Raw genomic sequence first — 23,063 nt, 5'->3', positions numbered from 1 at the left:
TAAGGGTTATAAGAACCTCCCATATATTATGCACTAATTTATAGGCAAACATTAAACATAAATAAGAAAATACTTCTGTCAACTTCACATGACCTAAATAACTGGCAAATGGCTCTTACAGTAATGTTAAAGCAAGTTGTATTCATTCATTCACCCTTTAAATAAATAAACACACACACATACTTTGGTCTGAACACACACCAGAATGACTATAAAGCAGGAAAATTAAAAAGAAAGAAAACGTCTGACTTGGCTGTGACAGTCACAGTGAGGCCTTATGCAGGCTTATTGTTGTTGGCATAAAGGAGTCCCTGTAGCCTTTCTTGATACAACTCTGCTGAATAATTCAGTGGCTGAAAGTCCTCAGTGTTAGTGTGTCAGAGAGAGGATCAGCAGGTTCATAATGGCACTTAGTTCTGTCCTCCTTCTCTCCTCCTCTACTACTTCCACCGGGTCCAGAATGTGTCCCATAACTAAGCCTGCCTTCTTAATCAGTTTGTAAATTTGGGTGGCCTCGCCATCACAGAGTTATAGAAGATGTGAAGGATATCACTTCCCGTATTACAGGAACGCAGTCTACAAAGACAAAGAGCCTGTTCTACCCTCTCTTATATAGTTCCTCTATGTTCCGAGACCAGTCCAATCAGTCATTAATTTGGACCCCCAAGTACTTGTAGTAGTGGACCACCTCTACACCCACTCCTGGAATAGTGACTGGACATAGTGGCTCTTTGGTGCAGCATAAGTCAATAACCAGTTCCTTGGTTTTGCTGATGTTAAGATGCAGACAATTCTCTTTGCACCAAGAAGCAAACTTCTCTACCTGACTCCTAAACTCTGTCTTATACCCCATTTTCAATGCACTCCATAAATGAAGAATCATCTGGGTTTTCTGCAAGTGACATGACTTGGTGTTATCTTTATAGTCTGAGAGTACAGAGTAAAGAGAAAAGGAGAGAGGACTATGCCTTGTGGTGTTCCAGTGTTGCTCACATCCACATCAGAGACACAGTCCTTGATTCTCACTAACAGTGGCCTGCCCATCAGATAGTCCATTACCAGGGTTGGCTGGGTGGTATTGCAAGCACTAGAGAACTCAAAAAACAAAGTCCTCACAGTGCTGCCAGCTTTGTCCAGGTGAGAACAACCAGATAGATAACACTTCAGTCTTTGTCCGATAGGCAAACTGCAGTAGGCCCACGTGGTCTACCACAAGAGGACCAGCCACTCAAAAGTCTTCATGATGTTAAACGTAAGTGCCACCGGTCAGGTTAGATTAGGTGAAGAGGCACCTGCCTTCTTTTCCACAGCAGCAGCACTTTTTTAAGCTCTAGGGACAGACTGCACAGAGGACACCACAAAGTTAGTCAGCACAGGCCTTAAGAACTCGAGGACTGACTCCATCTGGTCCATCAGCTTTTCCTGTGTGTGGAGGTCAGTATTGGCTACTATTATGTCATAAACTTTCTTCTCTCCTTTCTGCACAAAAACATGAGATTAAAAATTTTCTTGGCCATCAGTACAAAGTATATGGGGTGAGTAACTAATACAAAAATATTACTTTTTGATGGTGTATTCTTTTAAATGCTTTCAGAATTAATAAAAAAGGCCAAGAAAATCACATAAACCAGGCAAAGCAGATCCTTGAAGTGGGCACTAGTGGCTACAAAAACAGTGCCATTCATATTTCACACCTGCTATAGAAATTCAATTGAAAGATTTAGAAAGTATTTTTTATATATTTAAGTACGTAAAATATTTTTTAGTTGGAACATATTTTTTAAATTCTTATTGTTTTTGCAGGCAACCCACACAGTCAAAACATGAGCAGCCAGCTAACACGTGATACTGTGGAGCGTGTCCGATACAGGTAATGAACTCATCCAATGTGTATTTCTGGGTCTTGAGGGTACTATTGAAAATGGAAATGTAACAGACCACTAAAATCTATAACACAGGTCTTTAGCTGAATCTATCAGTTAAACATAAAACAATTTTGTTGATTCCAAACTGTTTGCCTTAAAATGGAATGTGGGCTATGAATTAAAAAAGAAACTTAACGGAAATAATGTATTTCTGCTTCAAGCATATATTGAATTCTAAGTATTGAATATCTAACAATCCTAAATGCAATATAAATGTTTATTTGAACCACTCTTAAGGAAACTCTTTATTTTATGCAACTGCCTTTAAATTGAGTGCCATCATTCAATATTTTATTAAGCAATCTGCAGTATGAGGAATATTAGGATCACAACTGATTAGCTGCATTCTCTCAGTACTACAGATCTTTCACACCACAAGCAGAGGTTTCCAATTTTCATTTGTCATCCTGTCATTTTTTTAAGAAAAAAATATGACAAGTAAGATAGTTACTTTTTGACTGCTTTTTATGGGTCATCAGTTCTGTTGAGTTTTTAGCCTGTTTTCAATTATGCTGTAGTTTACCCAGTAAGTATGTGACGGCTACTATCCCTTTCCCTGTTCTGATGCCGCATGCATTTTAAACAAAGCTTGTTGCCCCGATGCATCAGTGTGAAGCTCAGCGAGCTATGGCAGGCACTCAACAGCAGGTACAATTTATATTACTCCGTGGCTGGTAGTTCAACACATCAGTTTGAAAGACTGATTTCTCAGATTACAAGATAGACACTTTCAGGTTACATTATATTCCATGGGTAAAGGAATTAATTCTGTTTATGAAGCAAAAATATTTTACCCAATGGTTTTTATACATTTCTAGTTTTTTAGGCTGAAAAAATAATTCCCTTTATATACAGTAAATCTGCTTTTTTCTCACATTTGGAATTTTCTTCCTGTCATTGTCATGTTTGCTATGGGTGCCGTCATTTTTGGGACACTTTTGTTTACAGTTGCTACTGTCTTTTCAAGTATGATTAAGGATTTGAAAAACACATACTGTGTGTTTTTTTGTGATTTACTGGTCTTGGTAAATCTTGTGCTTTTGAATTTTGTTTACTGTTTCTGCTTCTGATGCTTGATATTCTTTGATGTCTTAGTGTGAATCCTGCCATATATCTCCTTTTCACTTTAACTGCCACCATCTTGGCAGCAGGCCCATCGGTTTCTCAACTCTTCTCTAAATCTGAAAGGCATAAGGGGTGACGGGGCCAACACTAAATGAGAGGGATTTTGTTTTGTTTTTTTGGTAAGAAAAGGGAACAAAGTTGAGCAATGGGAGATATATATTTAATCTCAGTCACAAACTAGGAAGGGTGATGCTGCGGAAGATTAATCCAACTCCAGATAGGCCCGAGGGGTAAGGCATGATGACACAATTCAAAATTGAAGTGTCCCCCCAAATCTGACCTCATCAGGGTTGAATGTTTGATGGGTGGTCTTTTGTGATTTCAAGGAAGGGAAAAACAAGAAATCTAATGGTGTCAGTACTTAGATGTCGGAAGAGAGAGAAAGCATAGGACTAACTAAATTAATTTTGGGGAGCAAATTCATTTTTATAACAGCCAACCTTGTTTAGAATGAGAGGTCAGTCAGTCAGTCATTCTCCAACCCTAACCCTATCCTAACACAGGGTCACGGGGGTCTTCTGGAGCCAATCCCAGCCAACATAGGGCGTAAGGCAGAAACAAACCCCGGGCAGGGTGCCAGCCCACCGCAGGGCACACACACACTCACACACCAAGCACACGCTAGGGACAATTTAGGATCACCACTGCACCTAACCTGCATGTCTTTGGACTGTGGGATGAAACTCACGCAGACACGGGGAGAACATGCAAACTCCACACAGGCAGGACCCGGGAAGCAAACCCAGGTCTCCTTACAGTTAGGCAGCAGCACTACCACTGCGAGAATGAGAATGTAACACCCTTCAGAATGCATTAAACATTTATAGCTGTACGCTCATTGACTGAGGCATGCATGTCCAACCCCAGGTGTCTTCAACAGCCTGTCTTAGGAATGAAATGATGACATGAAGAGAAATCACATTAAGTGTTCAATGGAAATAGGGCAGAGTTACACCAAATAATCTTAGAGCCAGACAGGATTTCATTGGCATTAACCTCCTTAGCTTTAGACATGAGCATACCTCAGCCTGCAAATACTACTAAAAGTGTTAGTCCCGAGTGTCACTCAGGCAACGGTATAGACGCGTCTCACGTAAGACCTGAGGATTATTCAGGCTGTTAAAGTGCCAACAGCGTTAGCGCCAAGTGTTACTCGGGCCACTGTATAGGCAAGTCTTGTGTAAGTGACAGGCCCGAGTGTTACCCAGGCAATGGTGTAGATGCGTCTTAATGGCCTCATAATGGCGTCTCATAAGAAACACATCGCATCAGCAGTGAAAACGAAGTGAATCTGTCTTCAGGCAGTGAAATTGAAATGGTCAGTAAAATCAAAAGTTATTCTGGTGAATCTGAAGGTGACGCTAAAGTCACTTGCATATGTACCTGTACAGTGTGCTGTACATATTATTATTATTATTTATTATTATTATACTTTCTACTCTTCTGACTTTGTGCTTTTAGTGTTTTGAACATTTTACAATAGAAAGAAGAGATTTAATAAAAACATCATTTTTCAAGCCATAATATGAAACGGTTTTGACATGTTTTTTTGAGAAAAAAAGTAACACTAAGAAGGTTAAACAGGTTAAGAAGAAAATCAGCAGAAGCATTACCTCGATAAAGTACAAAATGATCAATGCACAAGGAAACTTTTTTAAGGATATTTTCCTTATGGTATTGATTTGGCCTGAGTTATGATGACCTAACACAAGAGACTCTAATGAAAGAATAAAGAGCAGTGGAGAAAAGGGACGGCGTTATCTGGCTCCTTGAAATACACAAAAAGGGGGAGAAAGGTTGACATGAGAAAGACTAACTGAAGAGAGAGGGGTTGTAAAGGATATGAAGCATGTTAATTTAACAAGGAACAAAGCCCTTTCTACCTAGGATACTACACAAAAAGGACCAGTTCAACCTATGAAATGTCTTCTCTGCATCCATGGAGAAAACAGGAGCAGGAAAGGGCACGGCAGGGCAGGAGCAATACACAGGACATGAATAAGCATCTGAATGACAATACTTGATAAAGTCAGTTTGTTGTAATGATTTATTTTAGAAATTACTGTCTGGAGTCAACACGCAAGCTCCTCTACCAGTAGGCTGACATCAGAATTCATCAATGATAATGTGCATTAAATGGTGCAGTTAGTAGGGTCCTTACTTTGAATAAAATAATCAAACTTGAATTGACTGAGATGTAGAAATAGTCGAATTAAACAGATGGAACAACAACAACAACAATATTTATTTATATAGCACATTCATACAAATGATGTAGCTCAAAGTGCTTTACAAGATGAACAAAGAAAAAAGAAAAATAAGATTAGGCAATACTAAGTAACAAAGAATAAAGTAACAACTGCTGGCCAGGAGGACAGAAAAAAACAAAAGAAAAACTCCAGGAGGTGGAGAAAAAAAAAGTAAATCTGCAGGAGTTCTGAGGCCACGAGACCACCCAGTCCTCACTGGGCATTCTACCTATCATCAGTGATCTTCATGGTTTTCTGGCTTCACGTGGAAGAATTAGATGATGATGGTCATGTGGACATCTGGACTTCAATCCATCAATGGAGGGACAGCATGGTGCTTTGATCTGGCAGAGGTGGCACAGAGGCTGCCTCCCCACTTCTTTTAAGTTTAGCTCTTGGAATTCTAAGCCGACACTCATTTGAAGATCTAAGGGTATGATTTGGAGTGTAAGGTGAAAGTCACTCTGAAATATAGGATGGAGCAAGATTATTTAAGGCTTTGTATACCATAAGCAGTATTTTAAAGTCAATTCTAAATGGTACACGTAACCAGTGCACTGATATCAAAACTGGAGAGATGTGCTCGGATTTTCTTTCCCTAGTGCATTCTGCACTTGTTGCAATCGATTGATGTCTTTTTTGGGTAGTCCTGAGAGGAGTGCGTTACAGTAATCTAGTTGACTAAAAACAAAAGTGTGAATTTATAATTTACGTCATTCTGTTACTATTTGCAGTTGATTCTGTGTATCCTGGTTTGAGGTGATGACATTGCGTAACCTAGGCACTCGTAGTAGTAGGCACTCCTATCTTTGTAATTTTTCCCTGTTATGTGGTAAACAGCAACTTTACAGAGATATCCTTAAAACATATCTCACCTAAATAGTAGTTTTGACCATGGAGTCTCCTCCTGTGTCCTAAAGAAATGTATAATAAGTTGATTGGTAACTCAAAGTTGGCATGTTATGAATGAACATAGCCTTGCAATAAAATATCATCCATTCTGGGTGAATGCATGAATGTTTCCTGTGAAGGGCAAACATACTGTCCAAGAAAGTTTCTGCCTTGTGCATGAAGCTGCCAGGATAGTCTCTGGCTTTTACAACAATGAAAGTGACACAGTAAGTACAGGTTAGGTGTGAATTGATAATAAATATGGATAATTATTTTCAAAACCCTTTGACCTGAAATATCATTACTTTTTGCATTACCTTTCTGATGCTGCAAATTCCAATTTCCTTCCACCACAAATGCTGTAAGATGTATACCTAAACCCCTCCAACTACATTGACTAGTGGATACATTTCTAATTATTCTGTCTTTACTTGTATATCCTTCTGCTGTTGATGCACATTTTAGATAGATAGATAGATAGATAGATAGATAGATAGATAGATAGATAGATAGATAGATAGATAGATAGATAGATAGATAGATAGATAGATAGATAGATAGATAGATAGATCTTTATTTGTCCCCAGGGAGAAATTTGTCTCTTTACAGGAGTGTCTCCCCCTCCACCACTCTTCAGTAAAATTAAGGTTTGGCCACTTTGATAAATCATTTGTTTCCTGGTGCAAGATGGTTAAAACAATACAAATTAGCTTTTTAAAGTACGCCAATAAAAAAAACAATGGAATAAGAGGCTCTAATTATCATTGTTAAACATTAGGAAAGCACACAGGACCCCTGTCAAGTATCTCATTTACAGAATGGGCCGCTTCACTGCTCATTTCCCATGCAGGCAGTGCTTATACTAATGGAAGGAGGGGATCCTTGCCAACTTGCCTTTTAGCTGATTGCAATGATTTGTCCTTCTTCATTTTTATGAGGATTAAATCATTTTTATTTTATTTTATTTTATTTATTTTTTTTTTTTTTTGCACCAAATGTCTGTGATGCATTTTCTTTATGCATTCTAATAGAGCAGAGTGGTAATGTTTTAATAAATCCTGTCTCCATTTTTAAGGAAATGATTGATATATACAGTATGTATCAGTGGTGACCCTCAAGTGGGGATTCCACCCACAAAACACAATGAATACAGGAGAACTTGTCATACATATGAAATGAATAAAAAATAAACAGAGCAATTTTACACAAACAGCATAAATACCTGAAAACAATGTTTTACAACAAACAAAGAAGATGCAGAAAATGAAAATAGACATATGCCAGGGAACACGTGACAAATAGCTGCGACTTCCTACATAGCAGCAGGAGCAGCTCCCAAGCTACAGTGTGTGGTGGCCTCACCCCTGAGCTCCACATAGTTCTAGGAACATAAGGGAAAGAATGATTAAACATCCATCCATTATTAAACCTGCTATATCCTAACTACAGGATCACGGGGGTCTGCTGGAGCCAATCCCAGCCAACACAGGGCGCAAGGCAGGAAACAAACCCTGGGCAGGGCACCAGCCCACCAAAGGGTGCACACACACACACCAAGCACACACTAGGGACAATTTAGAATCACCAATGCACCTAACCTGCATGTCTTTGGACTGTGGGAGGAAACCCACGCAGACACAGGGAGAACATGCAAACTCCACACAGGGAGGACCCAGGAAGCGAACCCAGGTCTCCTAACTGCGAGGCAGCAGCGCTACCCACTGTGTCACCGTGCGACCCATGATTAAACATAATAGTAGCAAAATATTAGCAAAACCAATTCTCAATAACAAGAAGTAAAGGGAAATGACAACCTAGCCAGGTACAAAGAACCGTTAAGCCTTAACAGTGCTGGTAGACCTAGAGGGTCTGTAGGATTTGTTGTTTTCTGTTTATTTTGGTATCTTGTTTTATTTTCTTGTTTAACTTTCCTTTGTCTCTTTATAATAATAAGGCTGCTACTTTAGCTCGAAGTTATTCTAGTACTGGGGTCGGTTTGATAATACAGTACTAAAGTACACTCCTTATATTCTAAAGATGCAAACAAATGGAGCCACATTGAAGATACTGATATTGAGTAGTTTACAGTACTTAATATAATTCATATTTTGCTTCCCTAATTATTTTTTTCTTATATATACTATTTTAATTATTGCCAAAAAAAGCAAAACCCTGAAACAAAAAGCATTAACCATCTGATTTGCAGCTATATCCTTTTGCAAGCATTTTCGTAGGCTGATTATCAGTCCAGCATTCTGTTTCTGATGCTTACGCCTGCTGAATAAAAGTAAAGTAGGTCATGATGTTGTACAGTTTATCTTCCGGGACAGTCCTTCCTAATTCATCATTGCCAAGACAGCACTGCTATTATTCTTGCTTTTGGTGGGCCACTGTGACTTGCTAGGCTCGGGGAGTGCTTGAGCTCCCCTGTAGGAGAGGCGTCTGCTCTCATCACTGTTCATTTGACTTTGTTTTGTTTTTTTTGTTACTTCTCCCTATGCAAAAATAATTCCACAAAAAAAGTAGATGATACAAAAAGTCATTGTCACTTGATGTTGGGAAGCAAACTTTAAATTCTGTTTTTACTAGTAGTTTGTTTTTTTCTAGCTGGCTAAAATAATTTGAAACTTGCCCTCCTTGAGATGGTTGTGCTTCAATCAGTCCTTGAAAGTTAATTGTGAAACTTGTTCAGAAGAAGGCAGGGGTGACCTTGAGACAGCTCTGTGCTCCACTCCTTATAGAAAGATTAGCTTAGCTGATGAGGAGTCCTTCACAGCTGCACTTACAAAATGAGACTTGGAGTCTTACATTTCCTATTGATCCGGTCTATCAGCTCAAGGTTTTTTCCTTTAAATTACCTTTTTTGTCAGATTTTCTAAAATAATTTCCAGTCACACAAAAAAAGAAATAAAATAAAATTAAGGATTAAGTTCATTTGTGGATAAAAACAACATTGATATGTCAATGATATGTTGATATTTAATGATGATGATAAAAGATCCATCGAGGGTCTGTAAAGGCTAATATGTTTTGAGGTAGATAGCTCAGCCGTCGCAGAGTTGAAGCCTGCAGGTCGAAGCCTCAAATCCTGCAAATCCACTGCTGCCTGAACATGTGAGTTGGATGATTTGCTTAGCTCACCCATTTTGAAATTGAGTCATTTTCTATCTTCTTTAAATAAATAGTTCAATAAAACACTATGCTGTATGCAGGAAAACACCAAAAAATGCACCATGTAATAAAAACTACCGAAGGAGAGACTGATCACATTAGGAAGTCTGAGTGCAGGACACGTCTGTTATGACTGGTAGTTTTCTTTTTTTTTTCCGTTCTTCCATACGTGGACTTTGAGATTTTTTAATCTGAGGAATTAAACTTTGGCATTTGGTTTGACAGTAAACAGTTCTGACAAATTTGTATTTTGTTACTGTTTATTCCACAGTGCCAGTTTGGAGCATCGCCTCAGTAATATTACCCAGAACCACCTGGGAATATGTAGTGCGTGACATCATCAGAGTGACAGTATCAAAGTCGAGAAACGTGTTTCTAGATTATCTGCAATTAAGATAAAAACTGTGGTGGTGTGTGCCTGTTTTTGACTAAAAACTATTAAATTGATGAACCAGATTGGGTTTGGTACTAAAAACTTTTATTTCTGACTACTTTTCTGAACTTGATCACGGATCAGTTAGGTTTTAGGTACTGTGATGGGTGGCCACGGTCATTACCCGGCCAGAAAGCCAACTGGATGGAAGGACCTATCTCTCCTGGGGCACTAGAGAGCAGCTATGACACCATGGATTCCCACAGGGCATTCTGGGAGTTGGAGTTTGGCACAGCCCTGTTGGGTTCTGTGGGGACTGCCCTACTTTGGGCTTTGACCACACCTGGGAGTGATTCCAAATCTGATTAATGAGCCCCCTGGATCACTCCCAAGATCAGCTTAAAAGGAGCCACTTCACTCCATTCAGGGAGCCAGAGTTGGGTGGAAGAGGACAAAGCTTGCTGGAGTAGGAGTGGAGGTGAGAGAAGGAAAGAGAAAGAGAGAAGAAGAGTGTTTTGTGCTCGGAGCTTTGGATTGTGTTCCTGTGGGGAGCGAGAGAAAAGCGCTTCCCCATGGAAATACAGTAAAGATGTGTGCTGTGCAACACTTGTGTCTTTACCCATCTGTGTTGGGTTAGGGTGGCTGTATGCACCCCCCAGTGGTCCACAGTACCACCCTCAGCTCGACGTTTTGACTACGCCTCATTTCCTGATTCTATTCATTCTCCAGTGTCTGTGCTGAATAGCTGTTGCCATCAGGGCTGCAGTTCAATTAAAATATGTAATTGCAATTAATTGCACAATTAAAATGTTTAATTGAAATTAACTGCATATTAATCATAATTTATCACATTACCTTCATGTATATTAATATATTTTAATAAAGCAGAAATAACTCAATCATTTTAATTGCAGAAATGTATAGTGTGTCAATCGCACACATCAACGCTGATTAATTAGGAGCTCTATTTACTAAGGAATCAAAATTAAGAAATGACTACTGATCACTTTATAGACAAGTACAAATGATGTGATGTGTCTCATGTACAAATCTCCATACAGTACATACTAATATACTCACTGGCCAAATTATTAGAAACACTATCCTCATACTGGCTAGGGTCTCCATTTGCTCTCAAAACAGCCTTTATTCTTCATGTCATAGATTCCACAAGATGTCGGAAACATTCCTTTAAAATGCTGGTCCATGCTGACATGACTGCATCAGACAATGTCTGCAGATTTTTCTTAGCTGTACGTTCTGCTATGAATCTCCCATTCTACCACATCTCAAAGGTGTTCAATTGGATTCAGATCGGGTGATTGGGAAAGCCACTAAAGAACACTGAACTCATTTCCATGCTCATAAAACCAGTTTGAGATGACACCTGCTGTGTGACATGGTGCAATATTATGCTCGAAGTATCCATTAGAATAGGGGTACTCAAACGGCGGACCGCGGTCCACAATCCGGACCGCCAAGACATTTTTGGCGGACCGCGACTGTCTTATGCGTAAGTCAAAAGTCCGAATATAAAAGCACCAAAATTATTGTTGTTTTACTATTTACTCTGTAGCAGGGTTGCCAACTGGTATTTTTTATGCCAAATAACTGAAATCTGGCATTTTTGAAAACTGTTTGGCATATAAAATTTGCGTTTGGTCATCTGGCATTTTTTGGTCTTTTTTACAATGCGAACTATCCACCAAAGTCAGAGCTCCGTTCGCATAAGATCGACGTCCTTAAGTCGTCGTTGGTAGCGAGTTCATCGCTGATGACGAAAGCGACCACCACACAATCAAATGTTACAGAAGCTTCGCTATGCATTGTTTGGGTTCTTGGCAGACATAAGAAAGCATTTACTGATGCAGAGGTTGTTAAAGAATGCATGATGTCTGCTTCTTCGGTTCTGTTTAGCGACAAAAAGTGTGTTGAACTGATTCAGCAGATACCATTATCAGACAGTACTGCTAGTCGTCATGCAGATGACCTTTCTGACAATAGATAGATAGATAGATAGATAGATAGATAGATAGATAGATAGATAGATAGATAGATAGATAGATAGATAGATAGATAGATAGATAGATAGATAGATAGATAGATAGATACTTTATTAATCCCAATGGGAAATTCACATGTGGTCGGTGGTCAGTTAATATCAGATCTTAAACAGGCTAAATTGTTTGCTCTCGCGTGCGATGAATCCACTGATAAAACTGACATGTCTCAACTCTGTATGTTCACAAAATTTTTTGATGGCCATAATTTTGTTGAAGAGTTTCTGACATTACTACCGCTAGCAAAACAGACCCGCGGTGAGGACATGTTTTCAGCATTATCGCAGTTTATGCACGCAGCTGGATTGGATGTAACAAAAATGGTTTCCCTTACAACAGACGGGGCACCAGCAATGACTGGTAAAGATAGAGGACTTGTCACTCATATGAAGGCACTTCAGCCCAACCTTGTTGCTTATCACTGCATCATTCATCAGTCTGCCCTCTGTTCAAAACTTTGTGACGAACTGGCGGAAGTGATGTCTACTCCTGTGAAATTAGTGAATTTTTTACGATGTAATTCGTCTCTGCAGCATCGTCTGTTTTGTTCTTTTCTTGAAGAGATGTCTGCAGAATTTGGAGATTTGCTGCTTCACAATGACGTCAGATGGTTAAGCAAGGGCCGTGTGTTGGAAAGGTTCTGGAATCTCCGTGAAGATGTAGCTGACTTCCTGCAGTCCTTGAATACAAAGAAGCTGCAGAATTTTTAACATTTATTCAAGACAGTGACAAGGTCGCACTGCTGGCATTTCTTGTTGATATTATGGGACATATAAATACACTGAATTTGTCACTTCAGGGTGCAGACAAAACCGTTGTCGAATTGCAAGAAAAATGTTGTGCCTTTGAAACAAAACTGAGCATTTTCATCAATGACTTGGAAGGTGGCAAGATGCTGCATTTCCCAAACCTGAAGAGCTGCATGACAGCTGATCAACAGGCATGTTTTCAGTTGATTTCCACATTTCTACATCATTTGAAGGTCGAGTTTGATGAACGTTTTAAGGATTTCAGAAAACTGAAGCCTGTGTTTTTGTTTGTTGCTGATCCTTTCATTGTCCAGCCTGACGGTGAATGGACTCAAACCCGTCACTGTTGCAAATGGAAGCAGCTGATTTGCAAGCTTCTCACGTTTTGAAAGCTAAATTGAACGAAGTCGGCATAACAATTTTTTGGTCAAAGTTTGTTCCAGATTCTTAGTATCCTGCTGCAAAGAAACTGGCGATTTCCGTGCTCACTATGTTTGGTTCAACATATTCTTGTGAGTGTGCGTTCTCCACTATGAACACTATCAAGACGAAACATCGAAGTGTATTTACCGAACAGAACCTCAGGAATGCAATAAGAATTGCACTGACTGGTTACTCACCGAACTATGCTGCCATTATGAAATCGAAACAACAGTTTCACACTTCACACTGGGTGACAATCATTTACGTACCAACTGGTGTGTTAATTGCAACTAGTCATGTGACTATTTTGAATTGTTTTCCATGTTTTGTGCATGTCTTGGTCTTCTGCAAAAATTTTATCATTTGCGTTGAATCTATTACTAGCCTCCTACAGACCTACACCTACAGACCTACACCTACAGTCCTACACGGTAAACCTGGCTATAGCGGACCCCGATGGTTGGTGGTGAACTGAATGTGGACCGGCATTCAAAAACTTTGAGTACCCCTGCATTAGAAGATGGGTAAATTGTGGCCATGAAGGGATGTGCATGGTCAGTGACAATACTCAAACAGTGATTGGTATTAATTACAAAGTGTGCCAAGAAAACATTCTCCACGCCATAATGTCACCACCAACAGCCTGGACTTTTTACTCAAAGCAGGTTGGGTACTTGTAATGAACTATGTATCGTAATTTATGTGTGTGCTCCAGTGGTTCCTGTTAAAAACATAAGATTAAGATTTAAGGTATTTAGGCAGGCTTTTCCTTGAGAAAATGGGACCCTTGGTAGGTTTTCTTTTAGAGGCCATTGAATTATTGCCGGAAATGAGGGGGCTTTGTGCTGGCTTTATAAAACAAAAATGTAGATGACACTGGTTTAGACAAAAAAATTTTAAAAAGAGCAAGAAAAGGCAAACGCAGTGAACACCAATAAATCGGCATCTACATTGGGAACCGCTAAATTGCATGACATTAGGCAGGTTTGATATTACTGTATATGAAAATGATGGGGATCATTGGAAAGAGGATTTGTTCCCAAGATGGAGAGAGCTGGTGATCTGGAGAAATTTCCTGTTTTGGATATCACATTCACTGATTAAGGGGATCCCATGCATGCCTGTAATGGAAACAGTTGCAAGAAATGAGAATGGGATTGTTCATTTGAATATATATATATATATATATATATATATATATATATATATATATATATATATATATATATATATATATATATATATCTTTGTCTCTTTGTCTATATAATATGTACTAGGGGGTTACCCCCTGCTCGCTTCACTCGCCAACCCCTGTGGGCTTTGCGTCTCTGCCTCTCGTGTTCTGAAGAGGGGGTTGAGCGCACCCCAAGAAGATGCAGTTGCTTCTCCGAAACCCCCTCTTAAACGGTGATACAATGGGAATCAAACACAGTTTTTTTTTTTACCTCCTCTTTGTTCGATCAGCTTCTGGCTTGTTGCTGCTGCCGTGCCACGTGATCTGCATCTCGCACAGCGTTTCGAACATTTAAAAGCCTGTACAGCAGCTGTCTTTGTCATATATATAATGGCCAATAGAGGGAGTTCCAATCTCACCAACCCGACACAGACACACGCAGAGGCACAGTTTCAAAGCATACAGGACTTTTATTTTCTTCTCTCTCTCGTGGGAAACGCCTTCCCTATTCCTCACAAGTAAGAAACAGTCCCCAAGCACAGCACATCACACAATATACAAATCTTTCCTCTCTTTCTTCCTCCTCCAATCCCCCAGGCAAGCTTTGTCTCTTTCCTCCTGACTGTGGCTCTCGAATAGTGTCAGCTGACCCTTTTATAATACACCTGGAAGTGCTCCAGGTGCTCGTTGACGCATTTCCGGCAGCACCTCTGGGAATGATGGAAGAGCTGCCAAGAAGGGCTCAGCAGCAGTTGTAGCACCTCCTGGCAGCGCCCACAGATCCCAACAGGGCTGTATCCAACTCCAATTCCCATGGAGCCCTGTGGGAGTCTGAGGCACCACAGCAACCCAGGGGGGCTGCCACCTAGCGCTCCAGGGGAGGAAATGTTCTGGCCACGCTTTCTCCCCTTGTCCTTCCAACGTATATACTGTATATATATATATATATATATATATATATATATATATATATATACATATATATATATATATATATATATACATATATATATATATATATATATATATATATACAAATATATATATGCTTACTATCAGAATGCTGTTTTAAACATTCATTTCAAACTCATTATCTCAAGACAATATATCAGACAAGTAATCAAAAAATGCGAGATATTGCTAATACAAAGTGACAGATTGAAACAATAAGTAAAAGAACATTATTTTGTACAGTCTTTTTAACACAGTTCATTTCTTTGTCTGAGCATAATATTTATTCTCCATTGCGCCTGGGACTTGTTTATTAGATTCTTTGATTCCTGGTTACAACCCCGACTTGTTTACCACTGCCTCTTTCTGTCTCTCAATTTCAATTCTTGAAATCAATTGCCATTCTGTGAATTTAGTATGCGTTGTCCCGGTGTACACATAATCATTATGTTCACACTTCAAAACTTCACTGGTATTTCAAAACCACACTGTTATAATACAATGCCATACACTTTCGTAACTCCGACCTCAATAACCAAACAGAGCATCAGCTGTCAGAAAGGGCCTTGATCGCTGGCCATAGCAACATTATACTACCCTCCATTATGATCTCACACAGTAGAACTGCACTAAATCATTGGCTGCCGCAAACAGAAAAACAGGTGAAAAGGTTTAAGTGTGGAGAAGGAGGATACTGTTTTACAGTCACCGATTATGTAGTTCAGTAGAATTGTAATGATCATATCCACACCTAGTTGTGTCAGATTGATATGTGGCCAGCAAAAAAAGCATCAAATAAGAATTATAAACAGTTTAAAAATTGGATCATCTGAATACTTTATATAAAGTAGGCCATTTAATTTCTGAATCTATTGTTTTGTTTAATTTATGCTAATTATTATTTAAAAAATTAATAGAAAAAGAAGCAGAGGAACTGAGTCAAAAACTGGCCTGTTAGGCCGAGTTGTCAGGACACTGCGGGTATCTCATCCAGGGTTGATTCCTGCACCAGAAATAACTCTGGCTGTCACAACCCTGACATGTATTACACACGTTTGGTAAGAGATGAATTCATGAACTGTTTCAGGCATTGAATACATAAAAATACTCATAGTAGACTCTATCAAAATCCGTCTAGAAGTTGTTAGACGTTTCTTGGACACTTTGTGCCACTTGAACCCAGTATCACTGTGTACACTACTTTTGTGTAGTAAATACTTCTGTTTGTCAGAGCAATGAAGTGTTCCTTTGTTTCTTAATTTCACAGTCTGAACAAATTTATGCCATATGTACAAGTTAATATTTTTCTAAACTGAAACTACCCATGTGGTTTATTTGCTTGCAATTGTATTAGCAGAAGACATAACACAGAGGCATTGTTTATGGTCTTCTTGTACCTGTTTACATAAGACAATAAATGATTAATTGAAAACAGAACGGCATTCATATTTTTGTTTATTTTGTGTGGTTAGTTTAATATAATGGGGTCAAGTGTTTATATTCCTAGGGTACAGAATAAGAACATAGTCACACCTATGGTGCAAAATATGAAGGGATTCTGGGGGTCCTAATTAACCTGATAGACTTCCTGAAAATGTGAAAATTGAAATTGTGGAGAGTCCCTAAAAATACAGCTTAATCACATGTCACAGTATTTTGCTACCTATGACCATCGCCATAGGTGAGGGTAGGGATGTAGGCCGACTGGTAAGTTGAGAGCTTCGACTTCTGGCTTGGGCTCCATCTTCACCACTATGGATCAGTATAGTGACTGCAAAACTACACTTGCCACCCATATCCGTCTGTCGATCTCACCATCCCTTTTCAGATCACTCGTGAACAAAGTCACAAGGTACTTAAACTCTTCCACTTGAGGCAGTAACTGCCCTCCCAACCTTTTTCCTACAGAGCACCATGGCCTCAGATATGGAGGTGCTGATCCATGGCCCTGTCGTTTCACACTTGGTCTCAAACTATCCCAAAGCGTGCTGGAGTTCACAACTGAAATGAGGAAAAGAATGAGATTGCAGGTATAAGTGGCCAAAATGAGCTTTCTCCACAGGCTGGATGGATTTTCCCTTAGAGACAGGGTGAAAAGCACAAACATCTGACCCTATGAATCGAGAGGAGAAAACTGAGGTGGTTCAGGTATCTGATATGGATATCTCCCAGACGCCTCCCCGTGGAGGTTTTATGGGCATGACCAGCTGGATGGAGACTCTGGGGAAGACCCAGGGCTCGCTGGGAGCATCATGTCTCCCAGATGGCCGGGGGAACACCTTGGGTTCCCACAGTATGACTTACCAATTGTGGCTGGGGAAAGGGAAGTGTGGGCCTCATTGTTAAGACAGTTGTCCCCACGACCTGGTCTCAGATAGGCAGTGGAAAATTCATGAATGTCCATTACTGAGTTTGAGTAATCCTATTGTGGCAGAGTGTAGAAAGCTCTTCACAGGCAGAACTGGAGCTCATTACAAATACTTCCCAGGCTGGACATAACTAGATGCTTTAGTGGCAGCAGCAGCCATTTGGCTAGGTAAGGGGGTGCATTCTTTAAATCAGGAGAAATTGAGAAAGGATTCAGAGATTTTTATTCTAAATGAATAAATCAGATCTCTTCACAGGTCGAAGTGCTTGTCTGTGTGGGGCATTACCACAGTGATGATAAAAGGTTTAAAATTAATTGCTGGTGCCATGATGCTCAGGTTGAGAACAGCAAGAAGCAAGCCACATCTTGTTCCTAGGTGGGTATTTGTTGTTTTCCATGGCCTGTAAAAAAGACAAGTGAAATCATCATTCTTGTTTGGCTCTTAGAGTATGATCTTGCTGTTTATTGTTGTTGAGTATCCAGATCCGTCTTTGAGTTGAACTGTGGCAATGCAACCAAGAGTGTGTGACTCTTAGAAATCACAAGGACTGTGCAGAAGCCAAAGGTAGGAGACCTTGATTGGCTTGTGCTTTAAAAGGAGGTGGAGTTCACAAGGAGCAGATGATCTGTCTAAGTGTGTATGTGTTATGAAAAATGTCCATTCTTGATGCTGGTGGTCAGAAGTACAAGCTGGCATGGCTTTTGATTGCAGACTATGTATCTATGTATGATATGGTCTGTCTGCTTAAGGAAGGCATATCGTCAGTGACAGTATTCTCCATATTTACAATGGATTCAGAAAGTATTTAGGCCCCTTACTTTTCCACATTTGGTTATGTTGCCTCTTTGTGCTAAAACCATTTAAATTAATTTCTCCCCCACATCAAGAAATACTCAGTATCCCAGAATGACAAAGCAAAAACAGGATTTTAGAAATAATTGCATTCAAAACAAAAAAGTAAAATATCACACTGACACAAGTTTTTAGACCATTTACTTTGTATTTAATTAAAGTACCTTTGGCAGTGAAGGTTTCTAGGGTATGACGTTTTCTAGGTTATGACGTGATGAGCTTCGCACACGTGGATTTAAGGATTTTCTGCCATTCTTCTCTTCAGATTCTCTCATGTTTTGTCAGTTTTGATGGAGATTGTCAGTGGATGACTATTTTCATGGCTCTGCTGAAATGTTTGACTGGGTTCAGATTCAGGCTCTGGCTGGGCCACTCAAGGATATTCACAAATCTAATCCTAAGGCATTCCTGTGTTGACTTTGCTTTGTGCTTATGGTCCAGTCTGAGGACCAGTGAATAAAGTAGAAGGTTTTCATTAAGGATATCTCTGTTCATCGTTCCCCCAACCCTGTCTAGTCTCCCAGTCCCTGTTGCCTGAAAACAACCCAGCAGCAAGATTTTGCCACCACCATGCTTCACCATTAGAATGGGATTACACAGGAGATAAGTGATGCTTGGTTTCCTCTGGACATGATGCTAATCTTGGTTTCATCAGACCTGAGAATCTTATTTCTCACAGTCAGTGAATCCTTTAGTTGAATTTATACATAATCTAAACAGATTTCCATGTGTCTTTTACCGAAAGGAAGCTTTAATATGGCAGCTCAGTCATAAAACCCAGATTGGTGGAGTGTTGCAGTGAATGTTACCCTTCTTGAAGTTTCTTCCAGCTTCACACTGGATCTCTGCAGCTTAGGAATAATATCCATTGGGTTCTTGGTTACCTCTGTTACCATGGTCCTTCTCTCAAAATTGCTCAGTGTGGCTGGGTTGACAGCTCAAGGAAGAGTTATTGTTGTCCGAAACTAATTCCATTTAAAAATTATGGAAGCCACTATGGTATTGAGAATGTTCAATGCTGCAGAATTTTATTTGTAGCCTTTGTAATGAGTGGTCCGTGGCACCATGAAGATTTTTCAATAAGTAATTGTGTCCCAAGAACTTGCAGGCTCAGAACAGGTGCATGTGGGTGCATGACAGCATTGCTCTGGGGTTGATTGCAGTGCTTGGTTGATCACGCACTCATGTGCAAATGTGAGTGGATCAGTCGGGTGCCTCATTCACACCTTAGAGTGGGCGGAGGGTCACATCTGCACCCAATCAGGCCATATAAAGGAGCCTACACAAGAGAGGGAAGAGGGAGTATAAACGAGAGAAAGAGGTTAAATGGGAAAGAGTGAGCAAAAACAAACGTGGCAGGATCTGGGGACACCAGGGTGCAGCAAAAAGGATGCATGCATCCGGGAGGAGAACCCCTAGGAGGAGCATAGAGCCACCACTCAAGGGGGCAGAAGCGGGCCACTCCAACTGAGTATTTCTTGGGGTAGCTGGAGTGAGCCAATGTCCGCAATAAGTTCCCACATAAGACCAAGGAGTGGCAGTGGGAGATGAGAGAGCAAGGTGAGGCTCAGTGCAGCACACTTCTGAGACCCAGGGACAGCAGAGGCCTGAGCCTGCAGGATCCATCTGGGGAGGTGTCTGCTTTTAGAAGAATGCACCTGTTATTGTGATTTTTTTGGAACTGAATCCTGCCTTGGGATTTTAACCTTGTTTTATTGGATCATTTATTTATTGGATTGTTTTAACCTCCACATTCACTTTGGATTTTATGGATTATTTATTGAAGCCTTAGATCATTGCACTGTTTGGACGCTGTTTATTCAGTTGTTGTTTTATAGAAGCACTGAGCACTTTTGCACCAACTCCTTGCTGGACATGTGTGTCCTCATTTGCCCAACACATCTCAGTTCATGACTATTGACGATTCTGGGTTGAAGAGGCTCAGGATAAGGGAGCATGGAGCTGACATGGACTGTCACAGCCTTCCCCAGATCAGGGCATCATCACAATCCTGTCTCTGAACTCTGCAGACAAATCCCTCAACCTTATGGCTTGGATTTTTCTTGGATACACACTGTTTGGCGTGATATAGACAAATGTGTCCCTCTGCTAATCGTGTCCAATCAATTGAATTGACCGCAGGTGGACTCCAAACAAGGTGACAAAACTTCTCAATGATGACCAACCAAATGCAATGCACCTGAGCCAAATTTCAAATGTCACAGCAAAGGGTCTGAATAGCTGTGTTGTATTTCAGTTTTTTATTTTTAGTAAACTTGCAAAAATATCTAAAATTCTTCATCATTCTGCGGTATTGAGTGTTGCTTGATGTGGAGAAACAATGCATTTAAATAATTTTATCACAAGGCTGCAACCTAGCAAAATATGAAGAAAATGAAGGGTACCACAGTAAGATTTCTGTGTTCAGCAAATACTGGAGCACTAATGAGACTAATGAGGTTACTTTGGGTTATTGGGCACAACAGTCATACCCAAATATATAAAAAGATGGGGTGTCCTCCTTCAGTATTTAATGGTAAAAAGGTGGGTGGTTATTAACCCGCTAGACATTTTATGGCTGTCAGTACTTGCTAATGACATCCAGCATCTATGAGACCCCACTGGCTCTCAGCTCTAGAAAAACTTATTTCTGTTATTCATTTTGAGTCATATCTTCAGGTCTGAAAGATAATTAATAGCTATGAATAATTGCCTTTCTAAGCATATTTTTTTCCTTTCCTAACAAAAACTTGACAAGAACATATGTAAGATATGAGTGTTACATGTGAGAACTGGTGGAATATACTTAAGTGGGTAAAATGAATCATTTCATTTATTGTTTTAAACATGTTTATAGTAATTATTAGTAGTGCCTTCAGCCTGTTTTAGAGTGTTAACATTATTTAATTAGTCTGGATGACTATTCTCTTTAGACAATTAGTGTACGTTTGAAACTAAAATATGGGATCTCATTGGATAATAAGGGTGTGTGGGTCTGTGACTGTGTTGAAGCACAATTTTAGATATTTTAGGAAAACAAAGAGGAGTGAAAGCAACACAATTTTGTGGGGGAAGCTGTTGTGAACTGGATGGGCAGCACTTTGTATGCTGGAAGTAAATGCGAAGCAGCGTGGAGAAGTTGGATAAATGTGTGAACTGAGAAATGAGGAAAGTGGTGTTTCATTGAGACTGGATAACGTCAAGCATGACAGCTCTACAGCAGTGCAAGCTGAACAGGTATGGAGACTCAAATGTGAATCGCTGCAGAGTGACTTTGCACTTCCCCTGTGTTAATTTGTTTGATTTTTTTTCTGTGGTTATAGTGTATTCTGTTGCTGTGGGGAGTTGTAAATTTGTAACTAAACAGACGGACATTGATTGATTATTTTAGAGATACAATTGAACAAAGGCAAAATCTTTGGAGAGTTGTATCCAGTAGGCCTATTTTGGACACGTTTGGTTTGTTGTGTCTATCGATTTTTACTTTTTTTTCACTTTTGGTTTCATAGTAGGTGGTCCAGCCTAATTCTCCTAGTAGCCAAGATCCAAGCCTTTAATGACATCTCAGGCATGACCGTCAGCAGTATGTCTGTCTGCGGAGAGAGTGTCGACCTTGTCGAGAGGTTTACTTACCTCAGCATTGACATTCATGTCTCTGGTGACTCTTCCTATGAAGTCAGTAGATGTACTGGGAGAGCATGGAGGGTCATGAGGTCGCTGGAAAGGGGTGTGTGGCACTCCCAATATCTATGCAAAAGGACAAAGGTCCAAGTCTTTGGAGTCCTGGTGCTTCCTGTCTTGCTATATGGTTGCGAGACATGGATGCTATCCAGTGACCTGAGACGAAGACTGGACTTCTTTGGTACTGTGTCTCTCCGGAAAATCCTTGGGTATCGCTGGTTTAACTTGGTATCGAATGAGTGGCTACTCACAGAGTCCCGAATGAGGCACATTACCTGCATTGTGAGGGAGCATAAGTTACGGCACTACGGCCATGTGGCACAATTCCCCGAGGGTGATCAGACTCACAAGGCTCCTCAAGGTTGAGCGGCTTGACCAGGCCAAAAGGACGCCCACGTAACACCTGGCTACGGCAGATAGAAGGTCTTTTCAGGAGGGTGGGACTGGACTGCGTGTCTGCCTGGGGGGTTGGCAACCAGGATCCTGAGCTGTTTTGTCATGTGTTATACCAGTGCATGCTCCTCAACCTGACCTGACCTTGGTTTCATATATTAATTTATGTGGCAGTTTATTTTTGTTTGTAGTGAATATCTGAGTGGGAGATGCATGTGTTGGTTTTAAGTATATACAGAAAAACTGTAATGTTATAATGTTCCTATTTTACTAGGAGAGTATTTATCTGCTTGTCTGTAGATCCAACTGTCCACATAAGCATCAGCAATACTAGGTGAAGAGTGTGTTTGTGATTGCATCACCTGTTATAGTAGAAGTGTCCCAGAACTTGTGTTTTTATTCCCTTGTAACATCTTTTTTATTAAGTTTGTATCTGGAGCCTAATAAAAAAAATGAGCTGTAAATTTGTCTTGTGTGTTTGGGACTTCATTACACCAGCACAATCAGGTAGAATTTGAGTCTGATCTTGGAGGCATTTTTACACTAGGTGGTGGAGTCGGGTATTCTTAGGGGGTTAAAGTGCATTGTTTTATGCTTCTCTTGTATTACATCATGCGTCATGATGATGGGAAAATGTAATTAAATAGAGAGCTACAGCAAAAGGAATGAATGGTTTT

The 23,063-nt window shown here is 40.0% G+C and overlaps 1 protein-coding gene across 1 annotated transcript in view; it reads left to right on the top strand.

The window, feature by feature from the left end:
- The window catches only part of mocos (molybdenum cofactor sulfurase), a 542,026-nt gene that overhangs the window by 57,725 nt on the left and 461,238 nt on the right, over window positions 1-23,063 (top strand). The window contains exon 3 of the mRNA XM_051935533.1: window positions 1,804-1,870. Coding sequence (XP_051791493.1) covers window positions 1,804-1,870 — 67 coding nt within the window. The remainder of the gene's footprint in view (window positions 1-1,803; window positions 1,871-23,063) is intronic.

This window comes from Erpetoichthys calabaricus, chromosome 13 (assembly GCF_900747795.2).
Source record: "Erpetoichthys calabaricus chromosome 13, fErpCal1.3, whole genome shotgun sequence".
In the NCBI taxonomy this organism is placed as follows: Eukaryota; Metazoa; Chordata; class Cladistia; order Polypteriformes; family Polypteridae; genus Erpetoichthys; species Erpetoichthys calabaricus.
Note: the sequence above shows the minus strand (reverse complement) of the source record. Positions and strands in the feature narration are given on the sequence as shown.